This window comes from Periophthalmus magnuspinnatus, chromosome 2 (genome assembly GCF_009829125.3).
Source record: "Periophthalmus magnuspinnatus isolate fPerMag1 chromosome 2, fPerMag1.2.pri, whole genome shotgun sequence".
NCBI classification, from domain to species: Eukaryota; Metazoa; Chordata; class Actinopteri; order Gobiiformes; family Gobiidae; genus Periophthalmus; species Periophthalmus magnuspinnatus.
The window spans coordinates 6366267-6376826 of NC_047127.1; the positions used below are offsets into that span (position 1 = coordinate 6366267).

Consider the following 10560-nt stretch of genomic DNA (forward strand, 5'->3'; position numbering starts at 1 on the left):
CGTCCTTTCCTGTTTTGTATTTGACAACACATCACAGTATACAATCCCCAGGAGAATTTTTGATTGCATTTGAATTGAACTTCTTAGCATACAGCTAAATGAGCATGCTAATTAGACAGAACAGGGTTTAATGAGAATGTAATCTATTCTCATCTTCAGGACCATATTTGATTGTGTTTTCATTTGAACAAACAGATCCGATAAAAAGAATATTGGCATTGTATGTAATTACATCCATCAGAGAAGAATCTTATGTAGAAACTATGTGATAAATGTTAAAGTTGTTAGCGAGTAAGTAGGCTAACACTGCAATAAAAAGTGATAGCGATTATGCAAGCAAACTGAAACTGTAGCCAGAAGCTCAGTCAACTGCAGATATAAGTACGATTCAGCACAAAAGTAGCTACAAAATGCATGCTATAACATGGATCACTTCGAAAAATAAAAAATAAAAATCAAGCTAAGCATATGTGGTTCTATTTAAAGGTCCTATAATACACAAACTTGACTCTTGTGAGCTTTAAGGCATTTTATAATGTTGTTACCTCCTCAAAAAATATATTGTGCTTTATTTCATGCACACATGTTTCAGTAAGCTGCTATTATTAGTTTGTCTACATCTCCAAAGCTCAAAATGCTCTGTTCTACCTTGTCAGTTGTCATGTAGTGGTAGTTTTTCAAGTTAACAGCTACCTTTAATCTTTTGTTTAGTAGATTCCAGGGCTGAAATCATCCAAATAACTTTAGTGAAGGTGTATGGAGTTTAAAACACTGGAGCACTTCCTGTATTACACAAGATATCACAAGGTGTTTTCTGTTTGAGAGAAGAACTCAGCCTAAATATGCAGGATTTGTTTGTTAAATATGGGAATGAAAGAAAACATAACCCCAGGTATGTTTTTCATGAGAAAACAACATTTTAACATAGATGAGTATAATATGGGCCCTTTAAAGTAAAACTAAACTTGGAGGCGCAGTATTAAATGAACATTGTGAGCCCTGAGAGGTGGTGCGGAGAAGATACTTTCATGTATTTTCCAATGAAATTTGACCATGCCTGACCAATGCTTCAGATGATTTGATGATATTGGGAGAAATTGAAAAAAGGTTTGGCTTTCTGATCGCCGTGCTTTATTCCTGCGTTTGTAACACCTTAGCATTTCTTAAAGCAATGGCATCAACAATAACACATGCTCTTTGGCATTCATGTTTACTTTCACATTTCTTTTGAATAAAGATAAGGTGCCAGAGGACCTCTGCAGACAACAGGAAAGGGAGCCATTTTGCACTTCTATCACCACAAGGCAATTTCAGTGCTGAAATTATCAAAAGAGCAAAAAAGTACGACTATAAACACACAAGCACCTTCTGGTTTGAATTGCGTGAAGTGTGAAGTGTAAATAATGCAACAGGTTCAGGTATATTTTGATAGGCAAATATCACACCATAGTCAAAAACTCAAAACAGAGGGTATGCTAGACCAGACACTGCTGCTTCAAAAAAAAACTACAGAAATCTATGGCATTGTTCAAAAGTGCACTTGTTCATAAAACAGACAGAGGAACAGACATGTAGAAAGCCTTATACTATGCTAAAAAGATCTCAAAAGCCTGAGTGGTGCAGGGTTAGTACAGACCATCTAAAAAAATTGCAGCAATTTTGTCTGAATAACGAACAATGGAAAGACTCCTCCACTGATATAAAGTGCATTTGTTTGTGCATTTTGGCAAAAGGCTAACAAAAGTAGCATCAAGTATTTTTCAAATAATTAAAGTTATTATCAAGATTATTTAAAAATACCACGCAGAATCAGAAATGAGTGAACGCGCGTGTATCATTTAAACATCAAAGTGCTGAAACCCCTTTGCATTTATACCCAAAAAACATGTCCATAGAAGTCACAAAAATGGTAATTGCTCTGAAGGGACAATCTGTGGTCCTGAGTCAAAGAAGGTACACTTTTAATCTTCAATAGCTCCTATAATTAAGTTAAGTTATACTCACCAAATTTTAGCAGTAGGTAAACTGAACCTTCAGAGATTTTTGGCAATATATATGGTTATAATTGTTCACCAACACTTGTACTTATCACTACTTAAACTAAGGGAAGTAAAATGACCTAATTTTTAAAAAATAATGTTTTTTAAGTGTCCACCATTTTCAGTTTCACACTGAATAGCCCAATCCAACACACTCTGCATAACATTTGAAAGCATTTCCGGGCTTATGGCTCTTATTTGATCCTCGATATTACGTTTTAAGTTGTTTATTGTCTGAGGTTTATTCACAAACACCTTTTCTTTAAGATAGCCTCACAGGAAGAAATCGGGACTAGTCAGGTCTTGAGAGACCACATATTACACCCTGTCTTTGAAAACTACTTATTATTCCTTTAATGGCATTTATGCTTCACGAATCTAACCAAAACTGTATTCAATACAAAGCTTACAGGCAAAATTGAAAAAGTCACAGGGTCTCACAAAGGTGAAATACTTTCATCAGTGACAGTTTCCAAAGTCAGAATTCAAACTGCCTTTGTCTCTCTAAATGTGTCCTGCATGAACCTTAGCACAGAGGACTTTAGCACAGAGGACTTTAGCACAGAGGACTTTAGCACAGAGGACTTTAGCACAGAGGACTTTAGCGAGTGTGCTCTCAATTTACCTTCAATACAAATCCCAACAAGGCATCCAAAAGCTAAAGTCTGCTGCTGGCATGGACTTAGCATTGGAGCGTGTCCATGCTGCCACTCAGCACAGCTCTGATATGCTTACACAACCTTCTCCAGAATACAGCCATCCGGGAGAGACATCTTAAAAACATGAATGTCTTATTGTTGGTCTTGTAAAAATGCTACTTTTACAGAAGGAAATAATGGTAAAGGTGAATGTACAAATCAGAAACTGCATTTAGGAGTAAATGCAGTTTCTGAACTGAAAAACAGAATCTACAATATGGATTACAGATGAGATAGTATTTTAACATATCTGTCACCCTCAACAATTATGATAAATGTATATGTAAAAAAAAACCTATTCTAATCTATTTTCAAAAAGATCCCTTCTACAGTACAATGATGAAATAACATAGCAGTGATTTGAAGCAGCGTACACCTTCACACGTTATGTTACTATTACATGTTCTTTTTTTTAATAACTTCAGGCTGTGGTCTGAAAGAAGCAGGCTCAACACTGTGCAAGTCAGCAAAATGACAACATGATGTTCCACTAACTCCTTGGCAGATGCTCTGTTTTATGGCACTAACAGGAGTAAGTGAATTAACCAGAAGGCATGACGTGACGTTTAGGGGTGTGATTCTGGTCAGCTGTCGTGAAAACAATGTGATGCTAATGTGATCAATACAATTGATTTAGGGAGGGGTGTCCTGAGATGTTTAATCACTCAAGAGGCTCGACTTGGCCAGAGATTTTATTCAGAGGTGTACAGTTCTGCTTTGGAGAATGGACACCAGGGATCACATTAAACAAATTGAAAAGATAATTGTGAGTGAGGGCCACAACTGCAATGAACAAGACACACATTTTCATTATTTCTATGTTATCAAATGTAAAACAAAAATAGCAACATGGCACTTATATAACTTAACGCATTGAGAATGATCAACTCAAGTAACTATATGGAGTCGCTTCAGTTGTGTATATATAGAAAACTTAAACCTAGCATTTACATCTGTTATTCAAGCAGGATTACTCAAATGTTATGGTAATGGTAGTAGGTAGCAAGCATGGTGTGATTTTTTCCATCACACTCCTGTTACAAACCATTGTGCCTTATAATATGTAATTTATAATACTTGAAAGACATCTTAAGCTAACTGATTTACATAGTTATGTGTCTCAAAAAAATTTTAAATGCACATTTTGTCAGGGTTTCACATGTGTACTGAAAAAAATATATACATAACAAAATGTACCTTCAAAAATGCTTCAAAATAATAAGACTGTCAAAAGCATTTCATCCAAATACAGTAGCACTCTGCAGTATGGGTCAAAAAGCGGGTTGAGGAACAGTGATTATGAGCACTCTGAAAGGATGTGCCTGTCTGAAAATAGACAGGATTAATTCAGGACAAACGAACTTGACCTTCCAGTATTTTGGTATTGTATTATAATGTATTTTTGACGCATTGGTTTTGACATTGGCCAAGAAACACTGCTTTGCACTGTTAGAAATTCAGCTATTGTCAACTTGACGCTAACAGATAGGTGCTTTGAAGTGGCTCCAATTTAAGAGCTGAATAAAAATAACAACTTTTTTGTTGCTTTTGTTGACAATGAAAATGGTGATCTGTTCAGGAGACAACCCCCAAACTAGATAGTCACGTGAGGAGATCAAAAATGTATAATAAAGTATGTTTTTGAACATTCTAATATTGTAAAAAAGTTTAAATCAGCATTACATTTACATTGCCCCCCTCTCTCTTCTATCTCTCCCTCTCTCACACCTCTCCCCCTCTGTCTCTCTTTCCTCCACCGCACACAGTGTTAAAGTACCAGGACAGAGGAGAAGAGCACGCAGAGATAAAGCAGAGCACATTCATTTGGGACATATTCTTTTGCTGTTACTTCACACAGAGGACGACTCAACTGACTGCACTTATGTGAGAACACTGAGAAGGTGAGTGACAAATGCATTCTACATAATTCTACCTCAATCTACCTTTTGTTTCAGGGCTTAACTTTTTTTTTAAGTAACTAGTCATTTATTTTCGCCTAGAGCAGAATACACAGAATACAATGCTCCTAATTATAGAAGCAGGTCTGATGTTAATATCTTGAATACATTACATTGTATTTAGGGGAGGGCGATAAAAAAAAGTAGAAATACTGTTACAGTGTATGAAGAAAAAAAAAGTGCAACTACAAAAAAATATAGCTGTACATGGCATCTGTTTTGTCTAGTAATTTGTTATTGTTTATACTATAGTCAACATGTTCTTGATTGAAAAGGAAAATATTTTAAATGTATGTTATGTATAAATGTTTTAACTGTATCTCATGGTTATTTATTGGTATGTGCAATAGTTACCAGAATATCCGAATAAAGTTCTTCTAATTCTAATTGTAAAATATGCGAAACATCGAGATTATCGTACAATATTCATAGATTATCCTACAATATTCTTAGATTAGCGTCCAGTATTCCTAAATTATCATACAATACACCTAGATTATCCTACAATATTCTTATATTATTGTACAATATTCCTAGATTATCCTAATATATTCCTAGATTATCCTACAATACTCCTACATTATCCCACAATATTCCTGACTGGTATTTTTCACGAATACTGAATATCTAAATTGAACGGCTGCAGAGTCTACATGCAAAAATATATTGAGACCAATCAGAACATGAAAGAATAAAATTGATCAAACTGACTAACCGAGAGAAATATTCAGAAATTACATTATTTAAAGGTAAATAATATTCAAAGTGGGCTCAGGGTACACAGCACCAACAAAGCCAATGTTGCCTATTGTTACATCTATCAAATTAATACAACACTCTGTCTACACACATCTTCATTTGCCAGATTCAACTGTTCATTCACTGTTCACTAAAAAAGTTCACCGGCTGCGTGGTTGAGCTCACCTGTTCACCGGCTGTCATCTCCTCCCAGCATGAGCAGCAGCAGACCATGTAAGGCCATTGTGATGATAATGGTGAACTTTAAAGAGCACCTTCTGAGGAGGAACAGCCTTTTCAGAACATGTGATAGGAGCATCGGAATGACAGAACTCATTTTCATCATAGACACGATCAAGACCAATATCTGATTCTTTGTGGATATGCAAAACACTGATGCCATTTAAAGGGAAAGAGATTATGGATTTCTAAATATTTCTATTCCAGTGCCATTTCACACATATACAATTTAAAGGGCCTATAATACACAATTTTCTGATTCACCCCTGGAATTGCCGATCTCTTCTGAACTAAAGGTAAAAGGTAGCTATTGTCTTGAAAACTGCACATCACAAGGTGAAACAGAGCATTTTGAGGTTTGGAGATGTAAACAGATTAATAATAAAGGGTTATTCAAATGTGTGAATGAAACAAAACACCGGTACAACTCTGTGTATGTTTTAGATGAGGCAACATTATAACACGGCTTAAAGCTCACAAGAGTCCATTTTGTGTAACACCTTAAGCTATATTTAACTTAAGTGTGAACTCTGCTCCAAACCACATGCTTTTACTACCACAGGAAATAAAGGTGTCAATTTCAAATTCCCCTAGCTGACATTTGTGTGAGTTAGTTATGATTGTTAATGGTCCTGCTGATTCACATTGTTCCCTTTTGAATAATGAGTGTATACTATTGAAAGCTGAACAAGTGATAAATATGGTACAATGTCTCCACTTTTACAGCTGCAGTCATGACCCGCACTACATAAAGCCACTTGCATCAGTGATAATATGCACCTAACCCTCCATTATAGAGAAATACTTCACTTTTGAAAATATACTACATCTATCATTTGTCCAGTTCTTCTTCGACAGTCCTACTTTTTCCATGTCCCATGAGTTTGGGTATAGATTTAGTTGAGAGACACTTCCATTTACATCACAGGTTCAATTTAATGTAAAAACAATGATGTCTTTCATGTAAAGTGATGCTTTTAAAAGACACTGCACCACACAATAAGAATTACCTAGGAACATTTTCATCAGTACTTACCTTCACAATCAAGGTCCAATCTCTTAATATGAATTTGCTTGTGTTTCTTTATTACAGGTTTGCTCGTATGTGGAGTCTGAATCCTGATGTCTCTCCAGTATGTGTGAGGTGTGGAGTGCTGCGGAGTTCTTTGGACATGTCCCTCTCACTGCTGTCCTCTGGCTTCTCATGATGACCGAGAGTGCAGGCAACTGTCCCCGGAGCTGCCACTGCTCCGATAGAGGCGGGATGGTAGTCCAGTGCATGTCCCGCAGTCTGGATACCATTCCCTCTGAGCTGCCCCGAGACACAGCGGTCCTCCTGCTTTCCTCCAACAATATCAAACACATCCCACGAGAGGCTTTCGGAGAGCTGCCACACCTAAAAGAACTCGACTTGTCCCACAACAACATTGAGAGTGTGGAGGTGGGGGCCTTCCATGGGGTCTCCGAGGGGCTGAGGATGCTGGACCTTTCCAACAACCTCCTAAGCAGCCTTCCCAGAGATACCTTCACACATATCCATGCCCGGGTGCGCTTGTCCCACAACCCCTGGCACTGTGGATGTGCTCTACAGGTAGGGATGGGTACTACATAAAGAAGAATGCGTGTGAGTGTGCGTGTGCGTGTAACTAAATCATTCTTGGTAGTAAATTGAGGTAAATCTTATTCTTATATTTTGTTTTGCCAGTAAATCATGCTCAAATAGTACAATTCATATTCTTCATTGTTTGTCTAAAAAAGAACTCTTAACTTTTTCTAGTGTATTTAATGATAGTCATCCCACCCTGCAGGAGGTGCTGAGAGAGCTGAGGCTGGACCCAGAGACAGTCACCGAGGTGAGCTGCCACACCTCCATACAGGACAAGTATGTTGGGCAGCCGGTCATTCACGTCCTGGACTCTGGGGTGAACTTTTGCACCTTCCACCAGAAGACTACCGACGTTGCCATGTTTGTAGCCATGTTCTGTTGGTTCAGCATGGTGACAGCCTACATCGTCTACTACATCCGGCACAACCAGGAGGACGCGCGCAGACACATGGAGTACCTCAAGTCTCTGCCCAGCACTGCACACTCCAGCAAGGACTACGAATCAGCCAGTAGTGTCTTTTGAATATATGCCTTGACATAGTTGGAATATGACACAATTTTCTATTTCTCTCCATACAACACAAGGTGTCCAGGAAGACAAACTGTAAGACACTACTGACATGCAGTACATTTTAAGAGCGGCACTTATATCTGAGTTTGCCAAAGGGCATACTGGGTAGGAATGTTTACCCAAATTTTCCAGATAATGAACAACTGGAGGTTTTATTACAAAGAGAGACGATATTGTTGTAGACTTGACCCAAGCCTGCGCATTTAATGTTTTATATTAGTATTTGTTAGTGTCCTACCTTCAGTTCCAATGTAAACATGGCTTTTTACACTCCAGCCAGACACAAGCCAAACTCAGACCATACCTGCTTGATAACACAGCAGGAAATATTGAGACACCAGTTTGATTTGGGCTTCAGTCTGACTCAGGCATATGGATAATTACCGGTACTCTAGTATAGGGTGACCAGACGTTCCTATTTATCCGGGACAGTGCCAGTTTTGAGCCCTGTGTCCCCTGTTCCAGCAGATTTATTCAAATCCATTGATGTTTCCTGGTTTTATACAAGAAATGTCCCTATTTTTAACCATACAAACAATAAAGGGAGCAATATATTGTCATTTGTTTAGATAAAATATAGAAAACCATGCTTGAAAATAACTACAAAGCAAAAAAATGCACTCCAGAATGGACAATGTCACACATTATTTTCCCAGTCTTTTTTTATACCAACCACTGCAACACAGGTGTGTCCCAAATTTGAAAATCTGGTCACCCTACTCTAGTATCATTACTTTGCTGAGTTTACCTGGACTTGGACGTGCTTTCTATGTGTGTCGATGGTCTCAGAGTACAAGCTTCAGTCGTGGTTCTCTTGAGGTGGTATGTCTCTTCATGTCTCACTTCTTGCACTCAGAAAGCGCTGGTGTCACCATCACATCTGCACATTTGGAGGTCAAGGTAAAACCAGCCTATAAGGGTTAAAGATTGTTGCATCAGCTTTTTGTTGTAGTAACACACGCGTTATTAACAAGCACTACAGGACTATAACATTAGGTTTTCATAAGGTTTCAAACCATGTTAGGGCAGTTTTATTATTCAAAAAGACAAATAGTATGTTTTCCTCATGTAAATTCTGGTAATTAACCTTAGCGTTTTGGCTAGCTTTAGCTTTCCAGTGACACAGAACACACAAAAGCAAGTACCGGTAAAACATAAAGTTATATAACACAAAGCTGTTTTTATTGTTCTCTGGCTTAAAATAATGTAAATTGTAACATTAGCAACTACCGTTAGCAAAAAGCTAGCTAGCGTAAAATATGATGACAACCAGTTTTAAGTTTGTTTTTTTTTCATGCGAAGTTACATGTGTGCTTTCGTCGGGGTGTTTAACCTGTTTAAAATCAATTATTACTATTTATGTGGTTTAAAGTATTAGATTTATTGCACATTTTTCATACTTAGCTCTTACTCGTGACCGCGCGTCATTTTAAAGGTGATGGCAGTGTTACAGCGCCCTCTCCTGAAATACATGTCACATTACAATGACACTTGATTGGACTGGTTTTGTTTGAACGTAGTGAATACTGTATTTTATTTGTATAATGTCAAAATCAAGATTAATGTTTTCAAGTTTTTGTTTGAGGGGGGAATCCTTTCTTTCCACCTTCTCCAGATTTATTAAGCTCATTGTGGCTCTGTAACTGTCATCAATGTTAACCTCTCCATTTTGCTTTAATTAGACAATGAAAGCAAATGAATCACAGACAAAATGGTTCACCACAAATATTGCCAGCAGAGGGCTTAGACACTATTTGTACCCTGTTGCTTGGAAGTAGCCTATTCAATATTGTACAATTAAAAACTGTCCAAAAGTAAATATTTAATAAAAAGTCAAGATGAAGAATCATTTGTGAAATTTAAAGTTCAGTTGGTTTGACTTGACGTATTCCCGCATTACCCTCCACTTAGGCCTATATCTTGATTCAACTGGGACTAATTTCACAACTGCAAAGCACATGATTTTAAGACCTTGTGTTATGGTAAATATTTTAGATTTTTCCTTGAGATACAAGAGATGCAGAGATACGCAGAATAGCCTACTGCAGAAAGCTATTTATATACCATAGAGTCACACCAGGTAAAGTCTTTCTAACCTGCCAGCACTTTTAGCACCCTTACATTTTTAAAGGAACTGTCTGTAAGATTTTTATTTTAAATTACGATATGAGGTAAATATGTTAAAAATCAAATAGCTTTTACTGACAACAATTCTAATGCTGATTTATCCTTAATAACAAAAACATTGATGTACCATTTATTCATGTCATAGTTTAGTGTTTTGATTCTCAAGAGAATTATCCAGTCAGAAAGCAGAATGAGCCTCACATGATAGTTTTAATGCTGAAATCCAGTTGGTTTAATCCTAAAAAGACTCTCTCTGATTTGAATAGTGACTACGTAAACTTCAGCACCTGCAGCCAATCATTAATCAGTGCTAGTGCAGCCTCTGAGCTTTCACATGAGGTCTAATATAAAATGTACAACCTCATCTTAAAACACTGATGCAATATCTTTAGTAATTTATTCACTTATTTTAATGAACAGACCATGAACCAGCTCCTCTTTAGTGTTTTTGCTGACTGGGTGCATCAGTCCATTCTCCTCAAAGTCAAGGAAGTTCAGCTGACATAAAAAACAAAAACAGAACTGATTGTGTTTTTGATCCTGACCCAGCCCCAGGTGATGGCACTTTTCACAGAGAATGTTT

The 10560-nt window shown here is 37.2% G+C and overlaps 1 protein-coding gene across 1 annotated transcript; it reads left to right on the forward strand.

Moving 5' to 3' along the window:
* The first annotated feature begins 6808 nt into the window (after positions 1 to 6808).
* Positions 6809 to 7802, forward strand: LOC117384674 (leucine-rich repeat-containing protein 3-like). The gene is made up of 2 exons (XM_033981830.2): positions 6809 to 7264; positions 7482 to 7802. Exons 1-2 carry the CDS (start codon positions 6809 to 6811, stop codon positions 7800 to 7802), a joined length of 777 nt encoding a protein of 258 aa, XP_033837721.2.
* The last annotated feature ends 2758 nt before the right edge of the window (positions 7803 to 10560 follow it).